Source organism: Phoxinus phoxinus (assembly GCF_949152265.1).
Source record: "Phoxinus phoxinus genome assembly, chromosome: 6".
Classification (NCBI taxonomy): domain Eukaryota; kingdom Metazoa; phylum Chordata; class Actinopteri; order Cypriniformes; family Leuciscidae; genus Phoxinus; species Phoxinus phoxinus.
The window spans coordinates 15,934,674-15,957,528 of NC_136881.1; the positions used below are offsets into that span (position 1 = coordinate 15,934,674).

General features: G+C 37.9%; 2 protein-coding genes across 3 annotated transcripts in view; one reads left to right on the top strand and one right to left on the bottom strand.

Annotated features, from left to right (window-relative positions):
- The window catches only part of adgrl3.1 (adhesion G protein-coupled receptor L3.1), a 115,559-nt gene extending 99,158 nt beyond the window's left edge, over positions 1–16,401 (bottom strand). Inside the window, exon 1 of one of the 2 annotated variants that reach the window (XM_079614720.1) lies at positions 15,925–16,401. The gene's annotated coding sequence lies outside the window, so the exon portion shown is untranslated. The remainder of the gene's footprint in view (positions 1–15,924) is intronic. The other variant, XM_079614721.1, reaches the window with a different exon arrangement.
- A 2,738-nt stretch (positions 16,402–19,139) lies between these two features.
- The window catches only part of LOC307000818 (multiple PDZ domain protein), a 42,839-nt gene continuing 39,123 nt past the window's right edge, over positions 19,140–22,855 (top strand). The window contains exons 1-3 of the mRNA XM_079616694.1: positions 19,140–19,392; positions 19,574–19,631; positions 19,808–19,977. Of these exons, the coding sequence (XP_079472820.1) occupies positions 19,625–19,631; positions 19,808–19,977 (177 nt within the window). The 5' untranslated portion in view covers positions 19,140–19,392; positions 19,574–19,624. The remainder of the gene's footprint in view (positions 19,393–19,573; positions 19,632–19,807; positions 19,978–22,855) is intronic.

Below are 22,855 nucleotides of genomic sequence, written 5' to 3' on the forward strand. Positions count from 1 at the left end.
GAAGTCAATGGTGCCCCCAAGCTGTTTGGTTACTGACATTCTTCAAAATATCTTCTTTTGTTTTCAACAGAGGAAAGAAATTCAAACAGGTTTGGAACAACATGAGGGTTTGTAAATGATGAAAGAATTTACATTTTTGGGTGAACTATCCCTTTAAGAACAAACTCATCTGTATGCACGTGTTGTGAATTTAGCAGAAATACGAAAATCTACACAATCATAAGTGACCCAATGTCTTTGTAATCTTTAAACTAGAGCTGCGGGTATCTCTTAACTAAAGAAGCGCTCGCCAACACAGGCATGAGTTGTTGTTGCCGTCTCCAGTAGTTTGCTGCTGTTCCATCTTTTTTTGCTTGTTTTTCGACTATAAAACAATCCACGTTGTTGCCACCTTGTGGACAAACTAATTAGTGCAAAAAAACTATGCTGATGAGGAAATTTGTCATGCGCACTGAACGCATACCCTAATGTACCCATAAAAAGCGAAGTTTGGGCTTAAAGTCGCAATGACACTGAAGGCAGATCTTTTCTTCCATATTGTGACCTACATCCGAGTGTAACGGATAATCGAAAAAAGGCAACGACTTGGTTCTCTCCATTGGTTGTCGATTGGATATTTAGATGTGGGCTTCACACTTAACAACGTAGGCAGATGAATGCGAGTATGCGGGGACACTGTTGAAGAGGATTAAAAAACATCAATAACATGCATTTTAAAAATAGATGAATTTATTGATGAATGTGTATACATTTTCAATTCAGGCTCAGTTTTCAGTAAAACATGCCATAAAAAGAGGCAGTTGATAGGGTGAGAGAGAAAGAAAGAAAAAGAAGGAAAACATCCTTTCAGGAGTGTAAATATAACACTGCTTTGCTCTTCCTGCAAGTCGGGCTGTACAGTGTCAAAAGCTGGGCAGCATCTGTGCGCCACTCACCCTCACACATACACGGCTCAAAGACAGTTAGAGCAAAAGCAGCATCCGTGTGATGAAATATTCAATGCTGCCGCTGTTTGAGTGTGCAGACAGAGCCCAATGCTGCGCTAAATTATGCATCCAACACACACACACACACACACACACACACAATCACCAGCCTAGCACTTAACAAAGACATACTTTAAATATGAGTCGAAACCTGCAAGAAAATCTGCAATGTATAGAAGGGTGTGGTTGAGCATATGGAACAAATAGCGGAGTATAAAACAGCATATGGTGCTTACAAATGGCATTATGGAGCTAGAGCTAGAGCTAGAGCTAGAGCTTTTGTTATCGAATGAGCTCTATATGTTTTACATACTCCCTCTGTTCGTCTCTAATCAGGTTGTTTTTCAGTTGGTGAGCCGTTATTGTTAATAGTGTGTCGCTCCCTCCTGGAATTAAACAAGTCCAAATGCAGCTCTACCCAAGAGCCCTGCTACTAACAGCAAATACTCTCATAGTCCCTCAGCAGGGTGTGTGTGTGTACGTTTGTGTGTTTAAGTGTGAACTTGACTTTATGTACTCCGTGTCAGAATGGATGTTTGTCTTGGAGAGCTCAAGTACAATTCTGTGGGGCTTCGCTTATCAACGACTGAAAACCTCAGAGAGTTGGAGAAAAGGAAGAGAATTACCCAAGTATGAAGTGTTAGTGCACAAGTGGATATTTAAAATGATTATACAATTAAACACTGCAACTCAGTCATGAGAAAACACATTTGTGCTTACTAAAGTCTGTCTCCACTTTTTGTGTCTCAAAGGAAAGGCAGCCTCATTGTTTTGGCGGTGTGTGTGTGTGTGTGTGTGTGTGTGTGTGTGTGTGTGTGTGTGTGTGTGTGTGTGTGTGTGTGTGTGTGTATTGTTTTGGGCACAAAGGCTTCTGCACCCCTGGCAGAGACGACTAATGGAACACAATAGGACTACTTTAGCATTTAGCTCAGTGGCCTGTGAAGACAGAGGTCCTGACAGCCGCGTGAGTGTGTATGTGTGTGTACGGAGAAGCTGGAAACACCTGCCACTCTTTTAATAGTGAAAGATGCATCCTGCCTTTCGAATGCCATTTGCTCACTCTGAAACATTTACTCAGTTTCCACTGTTTGACAGCATGGCAAACAGCAAGTTATGTAATTCAAATGTCAAATGATACACGCATCAGTACCATACACTGTAAAAATGGTAACATGCCGCTATTAACTCATTCCGAGCTGATCTAACCATTAACAAATACTCATTGTAATACTCAAGTGTAACCTAAATATAATCAGGATTTTTCAGACACTTTAAAAATAATATTTTGGACTTGAATAAAACCAGTTTATTTAAAGCACTTTTTTAGGTAACATGGTAAAAATAAAAAGTTTGCATTATACAATTATCCCATCAATCAAATATTTGATCCTGTTTCTAATAAAATATTTTAACACCTGAGAATTTAATTTAATTCCTGTAAAAAAAAAGATATTGTTGTTATTTCAAACTTTTAATATCTGGGAAGTTTGTATTGTTTTGCTGTCAAAAACAAAACAAAACTATCCCCAATGCAAGTTTGCAATGTGCAGCGAAAACTCTGAGAAAAATGACTTGTAGGTTGGTTTCCCCAAAGGGTGTAAACACTGCAGTTCGGAGACCTTTTCAAAACATATCAATTATTGGTACAAACAACAGCGTGAGTTTAGGGCAGGACTACTTGTTTTAATGAGCAAAAAACAGACTCCTCTTTTGAAATCAAAACCTTTTTTGCTAATACTTTCCGAGCCACAAAACCAGTCATAAGTCGCACGGGTATATTTGTGGCAATAGCCAACAATTGTATGGGTCAAAATTATCGACTTTTCTATTATGCCAAAAACCATTAAGATATTAAGTAAAGATCATGATCCATGAAGATATTTTGTAAATTTCCTACCTTAAATATATCAAAGATGTATTTATTGTGAGTGGATGAAGCACAATCGCCAACATAAATGGACAACTTTAAAGGCTATTTCTCAATATTTAGATTGTTTTGCATCCTCAGATTCCAGATTTTCAAATAGTTGTATCTCGGCCAAATATTGTCCTATCCTAACAAACCATACATCAACGGAAAGCTTATTTATTCAGCTTCTCGTTTCTGGTTCATTTTCATTATACTGGTTTTGTGGTCCAGGGTCACATTTTGTCAGCTTAAACCAATAGACTGCAAGCTTGCATTCAGATCTGCTTCCATCCAATCAACAACCGTTCTTTACATCACAACTTCAACTGATGATAACCCGTGCTCAGGGAGTAGAGAGCAGAGAGCACTGCGAACACTGACCCTGTGAATCGAAACGCAGCTCTTGTCTTTGTTAAAAATAGTCAGACTTCTACAGACTCTACATTTTGCACCTTTTCCAACTGTTTTTAAACATAGGAATGCATCTTATATAAATGCTCCCGAAGAAATACATTAGATCTGGGTCAGTTGAAACTTAAACCAGCCTAATTATTATACAGGGCTTCCCAGTCATTCAGGCAACAGACCAGTCGATTGTGGAAATATGTCGTTTTAGCAGGGCACTAATTGCAGAGCCATTCTCCCTTGAGCGGTCCAGTGTGAAGTGTCTCGCTCAAGGGCACTGCGCTAATAGAGCAGGTCTGCGATCTCTCTAACTTTACTTTCCTGTGTCACTAATTCCCAGGATTGAACCTCCAATCTTTTGTTACCAGCCCTGATCTTTAACTATTATCCCTTCACCACCCCACAGGGAGGAAACGTGGAAACATGAAAGCCTGCGGGTCATGTCATTGTAAAACACTGCGCTGAACGTGGGCGGATGCTGATTCAAGGTTTTTTTAGAGCACTTCACATAACCGCACAACTACCTTTCCCGGTCACTTAGGAAGACATCCATTTGTTGCTCGTTCAATAGTCTTTAGAGCCAACTCGGTTATTACACACACACACACACACACAGAGAGAGAGAGAGAGAGATATCTGAAGAGCAATTCGGCTTTATAACAATCCACAGAGCTTTTGTTTAATGCCATCTTTCAGTGTGTAATGGGTTTAAAATGCGGGCGTCTGTGCGCATGTGTTCAGAAGACAGTGATGAATAAGACTCCACTTCTCGAATGCCGTTCTTACAAAAAATTGTGTTTCGCATAAACATGTGGTCTTTCTGCTCATAGCGTTATCACTCATTATATTTTTTCTTTTTCTGTCACTCATCCATGTCCATTATTCATATATTTTTTCCCTTAAAGCTCAAGCTGGCAGCATGAAAAAAAACGAGTGTGTGTGGTTGTTCTTATATGCACGCATGTAGACAGTAGAGATCATCATTATCATGCTCCACCATTACAAGGTGAATTGCATCGCTGCCACCCAAACATCCCTTTCACCCAGTTTCTGATATTCAAGCCCTCATTCTGACAAAATAACACAGAATATGTCCTATTCCCATCCATCTATCCTCTCGCAGCTCTCTCTCTCTCTCTCAATGGGTGGTCATATTTCTCGCTCTGTTTCTAACTCTCTATTTCCCTCTGTAATTGGATGTATTATGGGACTGGAGGCAATGAGCATCATGGACATGGCTCAATGCGCACAGAAAGAGAGATAGAGAGATAGAGAGAGAGAGAGAGAGAGAGAGAGAGAGAGAGAGCGAGAGAGAGAGATTGAGAGAGAGCAAAATGCTACAGCAGCTTGAGGCAATAACAAGAAGAGATTGCGGAGGAGAAAAACTGTGCTTTGTCCGAGAAGAGAGAAGAGGAGAGAAAAGGAGAGGAGGAACGACAGCCGTGAGAGCGAGACATAATATAGAGATGAAGACAAGCACTACAGGATCATAAGGGGAGAAAATTATTGCGTCTCCTTTTGGATCCAAAATGGACACCGTTGGAAAAAAAGCACTTGATCTGGGAATCTGCTATTTGGAAACTGTTCTTTAGGAGCTTTGCAATAATCCCAACAGAATGAGCTCTACATATCAACCTGAGTTACTTGCCACAGAGAGACTAAACCTGAGCCAGACTTAAATAAATCAGGCTGAACTGTGTCAGCCACAGGATATAAGTTAATGTTACTTGTCGTGTGTCCGTGTGTGTTCATGATATACGCTACAGCGCGGTGCATCCAGTTCCCTCATGCGTAAAATTAAAGAGTCATATCCTGGAAACAGCATAAACGTGACACATATTCACACTAGGGGTGTGCGATATTACGATTTTTGATCGTGGACGATTAAAATGTCTCCACGATCTGCTTTTGAAGAAATATCGTAGGATCGTCCATTTTATCAGTTTGCATTTCTGGCGCCTCCGTCTCAACATACTGTACAGCGCGACGTATATCCACATGCAATGCAGAGGAACGGGACACTGTAGTTCATAAAAATTAATTATTTGCATGTGCTTTAAAGCCTTGCCGGTTAAACATGTAATTTGCTGCTGATGCGCTGTTCTAACGGGCGCTTTTCTGAGTGCAAACACCCGACGCACGCATGCACTAAAAGCCTGTCTAACAGCGCCCGTTACTGAACTAAGTTATCTTTCGAGTCTTATTGCGCTAATACTGTCAAATACACACAAGGTTTACATAAACAAAGTTGGTTATGTCTAAAGTGAAAGAACAATAGAAAAAATGAAGAAAAAATCTGCCTTGTCAAATGCGTGTAGACTCGTTGCGCGCAGATCTTAAAGTGACAGTAGCCCTAACAGTAAACATGCTGCCGCTTGTCCTTAAAGGGACAGTTACCCAAAAATAAAAATTCTGTCATTATTTACTCTCTCTAATGTTGTTCCAAACCTGTATTAATTTGTTTCTTGTGCTGAACACAAAAGAAGATATTTTGAGGAGTGTGGCTAACCGGGCGGTTACTGGTCCCCATTGACTTCCATAGTAGGAAAAAACTATTATGGAAGTCACTGGGGTACATCAACTGTTTGTTTACCCACATTCCTCCAAATAACTTTTATTTTCAACAGAAGAGGGAGACTTATTCGGGTTTAAAGCGGCTTGAGAGAATTTAAATTTTTGGGAGAACTATCCCTGTTAATAAAACAACAAAATACAAAGAGCATCTCACTCACTCTTGACTAAGAACTTTAATAGTCGCTTTAATAAGAATCAATGTAAAATGTATACAGTGAAGTCGATGTTGTGTTTTATTTTCATATTTGTTCATTTAATTACTTTCTTCAATGCTGTTAAATACACCTGTAGCTGAAAAAAGCACTGTTTATTTAATTTGTATATTAAGTTGTGTATGTGTATCTTTGTTCTTAATTTTTAATAACAAAGACAATGACAAATATGTTTTATCTTCGCCACTTTGGCACTTTTGTTACCTAAGGCTTTGTTTTTAAAATAGGGACATTAGTTTGGCTGTGATGCTCAGTCACTTGCAAAATAGTAAAACCAACATGAAAAGGAATCGTGATAAAATCGTGAATCGTGATTTTCCTGAAAAAAATCGTGATATGATATTTTTGCCATATCGCCCACCCCTAATTCACACACGTATACTCCTGACACGGCAGAACTAATGGGGGTGTTGGTCCATTGGTAACCAGTCAGCTGTGTGTAACCGCGACGATAAGGCCAAGACACCTCGATTTCACTGCTTCATTATGTCACACATAATACCTGACCTTCAATGCACTGCACATAGTCCAAGTGTGCCACTCATGTACTGAAAACATTTTGATCTCCCCCTGGTGGCTGGCTTCTAATAAGTTTGGTTTTAGTTTGTTTTTTGATGCTATAAAAACGGGATGTGACGTCCCAGCAATAGCCATCATTTTTACCATCTAGGTTAACTATAGACCCGATATAGTCCGGCTATGAGTAACCCACTTCTAGCCAAAATAACCTTGAATTTGGTTTCATGTCGTTTTTGCCTAAATAACTTGTGAGATGTATGATATTCCATCATGTAAGCAAAGTCAACAGATTAGAAGGTGTTTGGTTTCATTTCTTTGACATGTTCTATGCGTAACCTGTGCATCTTTTCTTGGGTTATTGTTAGACGTCTATAAAATTGTTGCCTTCTTTAAGCCTAGACGTCAGGGCTGTGTTTGGACGGCTATTAGACATCTTTTAAACGTAAAATTGCTTGCCAGGGTCATGACTGACAGCTGTGTTTGCGATTGAACGGCTCCGAACGACGTAATCAGCAACGACCGTTTTTGGAATATTTTGGTAGGGCTGCACGATTTAATCGAAATTAAACCGAAATCGGGAGTTGGCTTATTGGGAGTGCGATTATGAAATATATATATATTTTTACTTAATAATTTCTGATGAAATGTAAATTTTTGCAACTTTGAACTGACGTAAACAAAGAACACTTATGGACGCCAAATTCCTTAAAAATGGTATAAATGTTTTTCAAAACCATGTGAAATTAACATTATTACAAAAGTACATTTCCATGTGTGTTTTAGCTAGGTTAAAAAAAAAAGTTGGATACTCTTATACAAATCAAACTTGACCTTTTTAACAGGAGGTCACAGAAATACAGGTTTTGATGGCAGACCCTCACTAGTGTGTTTGACCCAAAAACATACTAATCTCTTCGCTGGAATCTCAGTTCCCACGAGCAATATAACACAGTACTATAAATGTGAGCGATGACGATGAACTCTTAATGGAGGCCAAAAACAACATATCATAGGAGGGAACAGGGGCACACACACTGGAAGAGAATATTTCTCATTCACTGGTTTAATGGCTAATTAGGCAAAAAGCTGGATGAGGATGAATCTCTCAGCCCAGTAGATTCCTCTTTTCTATTTCTCTGTGGCTCAATAAAACAATGTAATGGACGCTCTCTCTCACTCTCTCTTTTTTTCCCTCCCCTCTATGTATAAAACTATGCAGGAGGCTTTATCCATGTGGGGAATATTCCAGTAGAGCAGCAGTTATTTAAGATTCAAACACAAGGATAACAGATGGCTACCAGAAAGAGAAAAAAAAACATAGAGAGCATGAGAGAGAGAGAGACAAAGAGAGAGAGAGAAGGAATATGACAGACAGAGTTGGTACCTCCCAGTAAGCTGGCCTCTAAGGACAGCCAAATCCACTGCTTAGTGATGTTTAAATTAACAACAGCACTTTATATACCACCCACTGTCACTCACCAGGCTCACATCAATCCTAAAGTTCACATGCCCTCTTTTTAAACGTGTCTGTGATTCTAATCACATTTCAAGTGCTCAAAATAGAGACATTTGACAGATTGAAGATGGTTTGAACTTTGACCGCTTGAAAATTGTTCTAACGCCGACATGAAATTCACCCCATCTATTTTGTAAATGCATGTAATAGATGTTATGTATTAAATGTATTCATTTTTTACATTTTGTTTGACCCTGTAATTTTAATAGTCATACGTATTTCACAATATAATACGAAAAGATCTGTCACTAGTTCAGTTACTTTAAGATAATTTAAGACTTTAAGATAATTCAAAAAAATTTACATTCACAGGATCCAAAAAAAACTCGCTTTGAGGTTGTTCCAAACTCATACAACTTTTTTCCCGTAGAACACAAAAGAAGAAATTGCGGAAAATTTTCACACTGTTTTTACAATAAAAAGTGAATGGTGACAAGAGCTGAGCTCTAAAGACCGATAAGGATCTCACTTCAGTGGAGCACATCTTATTTACATAGTCAAACCTGGTACATTGTGGCATTTTACATCATTAACGTCAAGTTTTCATATGCTGTATTTGAATATACACAATGGTCACCCTGCTCCCCGTTTACTTTTATTGTATGGAAAAGATATCACAATATCTCCTTTAGTTTTCGAAGAAAGCTAGAAAGCAGACATTAAGTAAATAGATGGAAATTTTAAGTGCAATTCAATGAAAGAAAGAAAGAAAGAAAGAAAGAAAGAAAGAAAGAAAGAAAGAAAGAAAGAAAGAAAGAAAGAAAGAAAGAAAGAAAGAAAGAAAGAAAGAAAGAAAGAAAGAAAGAAAGAAAGAAAGAAAGAAAGAAAGAAAGAAATTTGTGCAGGATTGGAATGACATGAGGGTAATAAATGATGACAGAATTTTCCTTTTTGGGTGCACTATCCCTTTAAATTGTCGCCACACTATAAGGTAAATCCCCACAGGGAGCAAATGCCTGGCTTAAATTGTTTAGCAGTGAATGAACAATAAATGTTTAGAGAGAAAAAAATACCCCACACCAATCAAGACCGCATCGGACAAAAAGCACCCATTGCTAAGCTAAACACTTTGAGCTATTTTTTCACTCTTGAAATAGCTCACATTGTCCAAAAACTGAAATAGGAAACAACTGGAGGTTAAAGTTTCCTGTGCCATTCATTACTTATCAAGAAAAAAAAATCATGCCATTGACTTCAACAATGAATGGTGCCAACACAGCCAGGAGCAATCGATCCAAGGAGCAATCAAACTTCAGGGTGATCATCAATCAATCACAGAGCTGCTTTATCTCAGAGGCTGCTTTACTCTCCCTGAACCTGTCACTACAGCAGACCTGAGGGCAGTCTGAGAGACCGCTAGACATAAGGATTTAACATTAATGTCATGCTGATCTACACTTGGAAGGAGACTTGCATGTAAAACAGTTGTAGAAATGCTTGGTACTTTTGATTTATAACGCCATTAACTTATCTTTGGCTGTGGGTTTCGATGGATGCACAAACTGATAAAACACTTGCCTAATGTTTAACTGGGCAAAAATGCTTAAATGCACTGAGATATAATTGCATTAAAATCTATAGCTCTACTTGCGTTGCATGCAAAACGGAATAACTATGGTCTCTTAAGCTGTGGGCAAGGGCATAATGCATGAGTCATTTCTCACAACGGTTTCACTGTGCAAAACGACAACGCATTAAAGGAAGCATGAAGATAATGAACAAATTTTACAAGCAAATTTACCATTCATGCAAATCTATGCCACAGAATCTAACTTCCCACAGGTGTGTCTCTCTACTACATCTCTATGGCCTCTACAGCCTGTTCAGTCTTCACCGAGTTTATGTAATTGAATCATGTGTTATTCAGCTTATTAAAGTCGCATAAATTGCTTATATTAATTGGAATTAGTGTTTTATTAAGTCACAATAAGAGCAAACTGGTCAGTATGTGTTTAATACAGACAAATGGTCAATGATTCATGCAATGCAGACAGAACATGGGGTTATAAAAATACATATTTGAATATATGAAGACCTCAGATGCAAAAGCCTCTAAGTGCCTGAAATCTGAAATTTTCTTCTAGAATTATCTTTTTATCAAGCTTGTATGTATATGTTCAGTTATTTCACTTTAATGGCAAAGCAAATTACCTATTAATTGTCATTAAAGTGAAATTACTGAACCTAAATAGCTTGATAAAAATGCTAATTTTAAAAGAAAATGTAGTCTTCTTCTAATATGGTGCTGAAGATGTTATGCATAAGAGGATTTTGACAACGCCATGGATTGCCGGGGCTATGTTTGTCTTGTCATGCTGCTATGGTTCATGGGACGGTTAGAAACATCATGGTGAGAAAGCTGTGTTTGATGACATCATCATCACTATTTTTGTTCTGACTTTTGCTTGAAGCACTTGACATCACACACTGTGACTCATAGCATGCTCTGAACATGTAAGCGTGGGCTTACATGAAAGACCTCACACATTACACACACACATAAGGATGTGCAAAACAGCATATTTTCAAAACCGACTAGTTGGTGGGTTGTCTGAACGACAAGGCAGTTTTTAAGAAACGCCGTATAATTAGGGTCTACCAGACTCAGAACCAATAAATTTCTTTGGCGTTCACACAGGATGCCTCGAAAAACATGTTCAGTGTGTTTTTTTAACGAGACATAGTATCTTGAAAACAAACAGACCAGTATAGTCGAATTATAGAATGATTTTTTCTTTTTAGTGAATCATAAATATAGAGGTACCAGTGTCCAACCTGCGAACAATGAGTTGGTTCTTTTTAATAATTCAAACATTGAGATATTATTGTTACACAGTCATTGACTGCTTGTTCATATGACAAAGTATGCACATTAAAGAGTTTTATCAGTAGTATTTTATAAAAAATAAATAAATTAAATGTTACCACACTTCTTCTTTTTTTTGGATTAGTATTGTAGATTATATGTTGTGTTACAATTATTTGACTGCAGTACGCTACCTTTAAAAAAAGACTATGGAAAGTAAAAGTCTGTACAAACATCATAATTTGGCAATGAATTTTGTATATGTATTCCTTTATTCCATGAATAAACCAGAATCACTGAGAAGAAATTAGATTACCATTAGATTACTGAAAACCTACTAGTCGAATAGTGAGGTTGATTCTTTTTTTATTCCCTTAAAAATTCCTTAAAACTCTTAGGGCCAGATTTCCTAACAGCTTGTGCCATAGCAAACCCTCTTTTTGCTGTCAGGATTTACAAAAATAAAATCCTGAAAAGCAAAAATTGCAGCTGAAAAGGAGTGGACAGGGTTATTTTTGCGGCTGACCTTATTGGATATGCATTTGTAGGAGTCTTCCTATCAGACAAACAAAAATGTATGAGAGGAGAATATTTAAATAAATCATGCAAGGTGATTTTCTAAAGTTTGCGCTAGTCAATTTACGGGTATTTGCCATTATTTAGCGCCCAGTCTTAAACCAGATGCTACTTTGCTCTTGGTAGATAGCGTTGGTTATTATGGAAATGATCCGGCTGCGTCTATGTTCTTTAACTTCACGCACAGAACGTTCCACTCTTTTTTTTTTTGGAATTGCTCTCATGCTAATTTGCCATGTTTAGTAAGTCTGGCTCTTAAAATACACAAAAAAATACTCAATTAAAATACTTCAGTCATTCCCTATAAAACAATGCAAAAGAGTTAAAGTCGACATGAAATCAAAATTGAACCTATTTACTTTGTTAGCGCATATTACTAGTCTTGTGGTGAACAATTAATCTGTGCAAGTTAATACACAGAAAAAAATAGTTTGCCGTGGTAATCTTTAATCAAAGTCTGAAAAGTTACTTCCGCATTGGAATGGCGTTCCTTTTCTGATGATGTCAGTTTGACAGTTTGGGTTGAAAACGCTTAAGTTCCCTCAAACCGTTAGTCTGCTCTGAGCAGAGATGGAGAGGAGCGCTAAAGTAAAACCCTGCCATCTGTTCAATAAATACGTCACAACACTGGAGAAAAGTCGTTTGCAAACTTCCAGTTCACGCGGACTTTAAATTAAAAAAATTCTAGATGAACTAGTCAACCTCAGTGGTCAGTTGCTAGTCATTCTTAACACTCTTTTTCTAGCACACTTACAGTACACAGCAATAATTTTCTCAAACACTCAAGCCTACTAAAAACCTTTTAACCTCGTAAATAGATGAAAATAAAAGCATAAAAACACTTACACGCATGGGATCATTGCTCTCAATTTCCTGTTGGGACTGAAATAATCTAAGTCCTTCAGATCTTCCAAATCCCATCGTCATTGTTTGGTGACCTCCTTTCCTTATTCAATCACTATAACACAGACACACACACTTCCCACTTTAAAAGATGGCCTGTACACACTCAGCAGCTCTCAGTTCCTGCCCTGAGTGTGTATAAAAATGGATGAATTTGTAAGAGAGAGAGAGAGAGAGAGAGAGAGAGAGAGATGAGAAAGCTGTATTATTCATGCGAATCACTATTTTAATTTGAAGGACATTCAAAGAATGAAAAGAGGAGCACTCCCTAGACCACGACTACTCCATTTGCTGCAAACACATGCACTCAGTGCTCATTGTTCTATAGCATTATAATGAGCTGCATTTAATACGTTTATATTCAAACGGTTGTGAAAGATTGCGTACATGGACTCATTCAGGGATCTATGACATCAGCATGCAGCCACAAAACACTGCTTGTGTGTGTATTGAGCAATCAAACCCATAACACAAAGCGAGAGGCATCCTGCACGCTGTGCTTGTCGCCCTTTGATGATGAAAGCATCTGTCAGAGTATGTGTCCCACCGGCCTCTGTTTGATAATGAGTGAGTGTTGCAAATTACACTTTGACCCATGCTGTGACATTCAAAACATATACCAACAAACACAAACCCAGCTAAGCGGTTTACGTTACAAGAATGTTTTCATATTGTTTCCATTATGTCATGAAAATGAAACTGTGATCAGAAAAATGATCTGTTACATCCAGTTTTATCGATGTTTTAAAAGGATAGATCACCCAAAAAAAGACAATTCTGTCATTATTTACTCACTCTTATGGTTTCCAAGCCAACCCCATTTGACTTTATTTCTTCAGCAGAACACAAAATAAAATATTTCAAAGAATGTTAGTAACCAAACAGTTTGTGTCACCATTGACTTCCATTATATATATTAGTATAGAAATCATTTCTCAAAATAGCTTCTTTTAAGTTCCACAGAAGAAAGAAGGTCATTCAGATGTGGAAAGAGGGTCAGTAAATGATGACAGAATTTTCATTTTTTGTGTGAACTTTCCCTTTAAGAACGTCTTTCCTTCGTTGCAAAAACATTAACAGAATGTTCCGAATGCACCATTATACACATTATTTAATCTAATAGTCTGACTCTGCTCAGCTGACCGAGGGTGGACGGTGGTTTTGCTGAAATCTATTTGAAAACAATCATTAATTTTTGCAATTCTATTTGGTTATGTTAGTGGTGCAGAAATGACACACAGTGGAAATACAAAACACCCCCATCAAGGCAAACAGAGCAAACCGCCCAGCTCCACCCTGCGTGTGAACTATTTACAAAATTCAGCACAACACCCACTGACAAAACAAGAGAACAGAGGGAGCATCTTGATGGAAAACAGAAACTCACACGAATCTAAAATTGCCCCATTTGACCAAAGAAACCCGCTAGCACCAACACATGGCTGTTCAAACTAAGTTTCACAAAATGAACACTCTTCACCCTTCACTGACATCAGCAAAAGTTTGTTAAATTGACCTGTTATCTTGCATTTAAAGTCATACACTAGCATCAAATATTAAAAAATATATATTGTTACATCAAAAACTATCAACTGTTTCTTGCTAGCTAAAAGCTAGTAAGTAAATGCTTCACATTATTCAACAAAATGCGACAAAATCAAACGTAACGGGACAGTTCACCTAGAAAATGCTAATTCTGTCATCGTTTACACACTCTCATGTTGCTCCAAAACTGTTTAACTTTCTCTCTTCTGTGGAACACAAAAGGAGATGTTGTGCACAATGTAAGGGACTGACAGCCTCAGTCAGCGCTCACTTCTCTTGCATCTCTTTTCCATAAAATGAAAGCGAACTGAGGCTGTCATCCAGCCTAACATCTCCTTTGGCGTCTCATCGAAGAAAGAAAGTCATACAGGTTTAAAACGACATGAGGGTAAGTAAATGATGACAGAATTTTCTTTTTCTTTTGTCTGAACTTTCCCTTTAATGTGTCATTTTGTGCCAAATGTAGATTTGGAATGGAAATGTTTTCTACACCTGATGTTTTTTTTTACTTCTGTCTGCTCATAACTAATCCTCTGATTAATTCTGAGTTTATTAAGTTCAGAGATGGACTCAGGGCAAGGCCTGGACTCAAACCTCTAATTTTATGTCATACAACAATTATACTACACTAAACAGATTATGCAAAATCCAACCAAACAGGTCCGGTGAGATTCTGAATTACTTCATGTTCCCAGGACTAAACTCAAAAATAGAGGTGATCGTGCTTTTGCTGTAGCTTGGACCTCAGTTATGGAATATTCTACCGGCTTATTAGAACTGCCCCAACTATATACATTTTTAAATCTACTCTTAAAAACATATTTATTCTCACAGGAATTTAATATTCCCTGATTCTCTGATTTATGTGTTTACTGTTTATGTGTGATATTGCTGTGTTCTTCTTGTACACTCTGTGCATCACTTTGGTCAACCTCGGTTGTTTTAAACGTGCTACAATAAACATTGTATTGTATTGTATTGTATTGTATTGTATTGTATTGTATTGGTTGTGACTTCAAAAGCCTTGCCTGTAAAGTAATCTGTCCATTCTTCCTGTCTCTGTCTTTTCCATTTCAAACCAGATATGAATGATGAATGTATTGCAATCAGTAGAATACAGAGACTGATCTTTTCCCTCTTAAAATGGGTCATCCACATGAGATCAACTATCACTTAATATCTATCACTATCACTTAAAAATAAAGTCAGTTGACTCAAGTTATAATTTCAATAATCTATATTGGCAAACAGCAAACAATCCTGTATGATTGTATGATGATCCAGTGTGTATAGGCTACTGCAATTTTCATGACATCAGGTTGACATGAATAGCAGATGTGTCTTTATTAGTGAATGAATCAAGGTCATATGATCTCTCTAGTGATCTGACGGTGTTTAGTTGCATGATCGCTGTTGATGTTTACAAGGCTGTTTATTTTGAAGATGCTTTCCTTTTTTTCTTTTAGATTATCTCATACCAACGCATCTCCTGTTACACACACACACACACACACACACACACATGCATTTAGAGAAAGACAGTCCGCTGGCACTAAGTCGACGTTGATAATCTTCTTCTCCTATAAATGCTGAAGGGATGCTGTGAAGATATGCCTTCCATATAATGTCATTTGCGGCACCCTGCCTGTTATAAACAAATTAAATTATCGTTTCGAAACGTCAAGACAAGAGCTGAAGGCAGCGACTTGTACACTCAAACACGCGCGCGCGCGCACCGACGCCCATTAAAACACCACGCACGACACACGGCAAAAAGCATCCTGTGTCCAAAGCCCCTCTCTCTCACACACACACACACACACACACGACATAATTCAGCTGTGCTAGGATATGGAGAGTTTGCTGAGTGTAAACTATAGCATCTCACTGCCACTGCCACTCAAACGTCCATCGGTTATTGATTTATTGGCCCTTAAGAAATAACGTCACCACGTTTAAAAGCATTGACTTACCGCATCTTATAAAGCACTGGAATAATCGTCAGCTCCGGATGTGCTCCACAGCATCGGGCTGTATGATCTCAGAATGCTCCTTAATTCCCGTGACAGTGTGTCCGTGTGTGAATAAAACACGCAGATGATGTTTTGAGCTTCCGTTCCCAGGTGCGCCTTTATGATGGTTGAAGCTTCCCGAAGACCCACGGTGAGGATCAGTATCGAGTATCCTTCGTCCCCCAAACCCAATGGATATGTGGTGGACACGGGTTATCAGAGCCCAATGTTGTATCCCGATCAGTGTTTTTTTTTTTCTGGAATAAGAGGAAAATGCGCAGAGTGGGTCCAGCGATAGAACAATCCGCGAGATCAGCGCCAGTCCATCGCTAGATCGTCCATTCGACCCGACAGCTAGGGAACGAGCGCCGAGAGAAAATGACAAGCCAATTTGGAAGCAAAGTGATGCTTGATTCAAGGATGGAGGGTGGGAGGGGAAAAGAAAGAAAGGGAGGATAAGAGAGGGGCGGTGAATCTGGAGCTGGGATGACGGGAGGACTTGAGCACGCTCTGGTGGCCGAGAGCGCGCACAGCACAGCAGTGAAGGGTCGACCTTCCTATCACCTGCGGGGTCATTGTCATTCAGCGAAATAAGTGCAGTGTGCCATTTTGAAATGTGTTTTTTAAAGTCCGTTTTAAAAGCTTAAAAGTAGGCATGGGTATAGCCTACATTTTGCGTAATAAACTACAATTTGCCGTCTTAAGCTAAATTAAATGTGGCGATATACATGATCAAATAAAGTCTAAAAAGGTAACATGTTGACATTTAGCCATTGTCTTGTGCTTGTTCGAGGTCATTGCACTACGTGTTTTTTTTAAAGAAAGAAAATGTAATGACGATAGTTGTACTAACATCCAGTTTTTAATAATCACTCTAATGTACAAAATCTTGGCAGGTTTGAGATGCATTTTAAGATAATTTTATACTGACAAATGTAACAAACCATAAGATAACGTTATTTTAAAAGACACTATACAATTATTTGTTCTTGAAGTGTTCACATCCTGAAAGGAGGAGGATTATTTATGGAATTTTAATGTATCTCTTCATGATATTTTTATTCATGGAATTTTCTTTAGGCCTACATAATTTTTATAAGGAGGAGCTGTGATGGTAGCAGCATTGATGCTGCTCAGTGACACAACTTAAAGCCTTATAAAAGGCTGTTATAAAGTACAAAAATTTGGCTTGTATTTCCAAATATCTATTTTGGAAATGTATCTACATGGAGAGTTAAAAAGAAGAATTAAAAAAGACAATAAAAAATAGCATTATATGCATTGACACACACCTGACAATATTATAGGCTATATGTGGACAGGACAAATGTGTGCCTTTCTAAATTATGTCCAATTGAATTTGCCACTACACTCCAATTACAGAGTAGAAACGAGAAATCGGTTACACCCAAATACATTTCAGGGTCTGAATATATCCTTTTGTCAATTTCAGTTTGTCTTTATAATAAATTCACTAAGTTATCACAAATCTGTTTTGTTTGTGTCATGGAGTGTCCACTGATGTGATTTTCTTTTAAAATATTTCAGCATGGCTGCAACTAAAAAAAAAAGGGGGGGGGGGGGGGGGGCATTGATACTTTCTGAATATTTTTTGTTATTAAAGTCAGTTCATGTTGGGTAGCCTAGCTATATGCCAATTATGAGGGACACAATTAACCTTTTTCGTGTAGTCGTGCAGTTAGGTCTATTTAATATTCATAATTAGCCTACAATTAAACCAAGATATTAATTAATTTAAACATATATAGGTTGGCATTGGCTCATATCGGTTTCAGTAAGGCCTGATAGCCTTTAAAATAACACATTGGCGAATTTTATTTTGTGGACATAGACTTATTAATGTCTCTCATGAGCAGCAGTAATGCGAGCTGATGTCTGTGTTATTTCATTAAATGAGGGGGGAGAGGCCTGGGCATCCATTTACATTAAACTCACGAGCATCAAAGGCGCATCGCGGACATGCGCGCTGACAGTCGGTAATCACTCTCACGCAAACCCTAGGCTGTCGAAATAATGTTGGATGCCTCTAATGCGACTTTCAACATTCGAAAATGTTTAAAAGAGAACCTGGGCTTTTGATCGTCATCCGATGAGACGTCCGCGAAAGAGCTGCGGGGGGAACCTGTTGATCTGAAGGTAAATGTGCGGTGAGAAATCAGCATATTGATCTTTAGAGAGAGAACGAAACGAATGACGACTGATAGACAGCAAGCGATAAAACATTCAAGGAACGGCATATCGCACCTGTCAGTTACACCTGAACCATAACATGCTGATTTTATCTAGCCTATTTTTTGCTATCGTAGAACCCACATATATGACACCTACTCTTATAACAGACTTGTTTTAAAATCACAATTATTTATTTATGAGATATTTTTAAATTATATGATGGATGTAGCAAACCTATTGATCACCTTCCCTTTTTGTCCGCCATGAGGTTGCTATAGGCTAGTATAGGCTACTAATGCGAACACGTTCTAAACACAACGATTTTTGCGATATATTTGTAAGGTGTAAATCTATAATAATAAATAATGAAAGTAGCCTAGGATATAGACTTATGCATATGATCCATCAGATGCAGACAATCGAGCATCTGTTTCTATGGTTACCTTCTCACTCACAGACGATTTCTGTTCGTTTAACTTGTAATAGCCTAACTTTTGTTTTGATAATTTGTGCTCCCTCACTCCATAAAATCTCAAAATAATTTGTACCTTAAATTAGTTAATGCTATATTGAATATATTATACACCTTCGTGTAACTTTACACACTTGCCAATGTATTTTGAGGGGGGGAATAAAATGCTGGATTGCAATAGCGGGTAGCTATGGCTATAACTTTTCTGGGACCCCATTGGAAGTTTGCTTAGGCCACCTGGTTGAGTCGAGAACTATAGGCTACTGCTGTATTTACATATTTATTTTCGTATTTACACATCTATCACACATCAATCCGCTTCACTGTGATTCGCCCGTTTAAAAATAACCCTCCTGCTTTGTTTTCCCTTAGTTACTATTGTTGTGCACAACACCGCCCACCACCAGGCGCTTAAAGCCCTATCAGGTAGGTTGTAAGGACATCTGTCCCGGGTAATTACCGTCGTTCACAGTTTAAGTCCGTTTACAGCTGCTAAGCTTCCCCGGTAAGCGCATTACCGGAGCAGCGCAGCGCAAACACGAGCGCTCGCGCAGTACATGATGAGCGCGTGTCGACCGCGAGAACCTCCCGTAGAGGCGCGAGACTCCAACCCAGATTACATCAGCATGAATAACAGATTACAGCTGGCGTTATCAGAGCATCAGCGAGATATGAAGTAAACCGTCAGTACAATTCATAAAGCCTGTCATCGCTTACAAAGACTGGCGAATTGCGTCACTCTCACTTCCTGCCAAACGTCACAGGTAAGGACTGTCAGGTGTGCATGTGCTTGCCAGTTAGTGATTAAGATGCTGCAATCCACGTAAGTCCCTCTTGAGGATGAGAAAGTGACAAATCTGTTTGTTTGTGTTGATTTGTATCTTGAATATGTTCAAGAGTTTGATTGACATTGTGTCTGATGTTAATTTGCTTCTCTTTATGCAGATGTCAGAAAGAGAGTGGTGGTAATTCAATAGGCTACTCAACTAATTGAAAATGATGGGTATGTATGAAACCTTAACACACTATTATTTTTAGCCATTGTGTGTGTCATTCAATCCGAGTTCATCATCGGTATATTAAACGCAGCTTGTTATACACACTCCCGTGTGAGGTATAGAGCTAATGTCATTGCATGTGTCCTCCATGTCATTAATATATTTATGTGTGTGTGTATAGACACACAGCGTGCTTTGCTGGCAGTGGAGCGTCTGCAGCAGAGGCTGAAGAAGAGGGGAGAACTGCCTGCTGAGGAAAAACTCAGTCTGCTCAAGAGTGTCTTACAGAGTCCTCTGTTCCATCAGATACTCATCATGCAAGAGACTGGACAACAGCATCAGCAACAACAGGTCAGAGAACAACAACAACAACAACAACAATCAGGCACACGTTGTTGCAGCAGTGGGCTTTACCATCATATAGTAATTTAAAAATTAAATAAAGTGCATTATTATTAAACCATGTAAATACATTTCTCATGATCACATTGTGTCAAATTAGAAGAAACATATGATTGTAGTTCTTAAATCTGATTGGCTGATAATAATGGCATAATTATAACCACACCGCTAACCTCTGTCTCTTTCATTATCATAATTAATCCTTACCTAGATATGAAGTGCATTCAACAAAAGTATATTTTATGCTGATACTCCAGAAGTATTACTTGAAATTGAATTTTATGCAAGTCCACTTTATAAAGCATTTACGGTGTATAAATGCTTTAGAAAATGGACGTGTACATTCCAGCATCATTTCAGATATTCCCTGATGCAAACAGCGCTTTGATTCACAGCTTGTCTTTCTACATCATGTCTGGCTCGGGGTCTATTCTTAGTTGAAATAAAACATGATGCAAACCTGTCTTAAAGGAATATTTCGGGTTCATTACATGCCAAGCTCGATGGACACCATTTGTGGTGTAATGTCCCTCCTTTTATTTAAAAGAAAAAGAAAAAAATCCGGATGACAGTGCTGCAAAAACAATGGAAATATACATGGAGGCAAAATACAATAGTACATCTTAATTCAATAGTACATCTAATGACAACACATAAACAATATTCATGTTTTTTCAATATTATAATTTTAGTGTGAAAAAAAAAAGATGAATAACCTTTTCTGAGTAAAGATATACCCATTTTTTACAGCTTTGTTGCAATGACAATGGAATGCCATCAACTGTAAAAACTGCTAATTTTAACAGCTCAAATAATAAACGGAAGAGTCACATCAACTAAATTTATTCAAAATTTTGCAAGCCAATCGTGTAGTAATACATGAAACATCACTCACTCATAGGTCACTTTTTAAAGTATGCAGCTTTATACGGGTCAACACAGTAAATTTTCCTGTTCAAAGTCTAACAAACTTGAATTCGATGCAATATCCATGTAAATAAATGTTTAGTCTTTTACGTCCTTCTCATGGAATTCCAGATGGCACGGTTTCCGTTTGAGATGATGCATTTTTACAGTGTCACTGGACAAATTTAAATACCTATACTGTAAGTGCTTTTAGAAAATTAATAATTCAAATCACTTTCATTAGAAGTGCCATATTGATTTTTTTTCTTATGTTTGTAATAAAATGAGTTGCAAGTCATCATCATTCTCCCACAAATGCTGTCAATAGAGCATAACATGTATTGGGTCTCTGAATATTCCTGTAAGAATAGTTGAATGCATTGACTAGTTGAGCTTGTATTTTACATATTTTACTCTTCTCAGTGTAATAACCATAATGACCTAGGGGGCTGCATCTCCAGAGCATAAAGAGGTCAAAGAAACCCCGAAGATATGAGTAGGAGGCGTGAGAGGTTATTCAAGGATAGAGTGATGAGTCTGAAAGGTGGTCTGGTTTCACAATATGTGAATTAGGTGTCTATTTGTGTCTCTGAGTGTGTTACTGTGCAGGATAATGATGGGAAATATTCCTTTGAAAGCAGCCTGTGTCAGCCCAAGTTTTCAAAGAGCAGCTCAGGTAATTTAGCTTCTCAGAAATCATAAAAATGGACGCAGTAGATGTTACATTGAGATTTATTCGGTACAACTACAATTGATTTTGTTGGAATCTTCTAGCAGGCCAAAATGAGAGGAGCAGCAGACGCCAGATGAGCGACTCCAATAAATGAAGCTCTAAACTGGCCGTTTGTCATGAAAAACTGCATGTTTATGGGTGTACTAATATACCATGAGATGTAGCTACTTCAGCAAAACTATAAATCAGATAATCCTCGTGCTTATTGTGCATTGGTCAGGCCACTTGCCATGGATAATCATAAGCTTTATATTAAGTTGTTTATGAGTCATTCTTTAATCAAGCTTATCACTTCCTGTCTTGCTACATTCTTTGATGTAATAGGCTAGTTTTCTCACACACGTGTTTGTGAACAAATGTAACAAGGCTATTAAATATAAAGGAAACTAGCTGAAATCAAACAACAAATATATATTTCAAACACTTATTTTAATTATTGTTTTTAATTATAATTGAGCAGAAATAAAACCAGAGTTGCCAGCTGTGCTGTTATCCTGCTGTTGTGCCATATGGTCAGCCATAAAATGCCTTTATTTTTGTACATTAGTTTTTGCCATCTTTCTGAAATATCCATTGCAAGATGATGCATGCATTGCGTCTCAAGCAAGATGATCATGATGCAAAAGATTCAAAACAAAAGTGTTTGGTCAAACAAACTCAAATAGTCCATGGGAAAAAAGGCAACCTAACGGCGTGTAATCATGACACACAAGCCATACCAGACAAAAAACTGGAAAAAATTAGTTAAATACACAATGATGATTAACCCAAAGACTAACAGGTATGAATGTAAATGAGTGTCCATGGTAACTAACACAGGCAAAACTTGACATCCATAATATTTGTCTTTTGGCTTTTTGGTTGACAAACTATTTATTCGGTGAATTAATGAACTGGAACTAGAGATTGAGTACCTTAAGAATCATAAAAATGCATTTTAACAAAATATACAATTTATACAATGTACGCAATGTATTAATTCTAAATCAAAACGTATATTTGTATATTTAGTCTAATTGCGTAGCATATGCTTGGTAAGTGTCTGTGTTTGTGTATATTGTGTCTGATGTATTTAGAGAGATGATTCTTTGAAACAGCAGCAGGGACCAAACTGGGGTTGTATAAGCTACTTACCTGAGCTGACCAATTAATCTGTGCTGAAAGGAGAGAGAGGCAGGGGTCAACAAG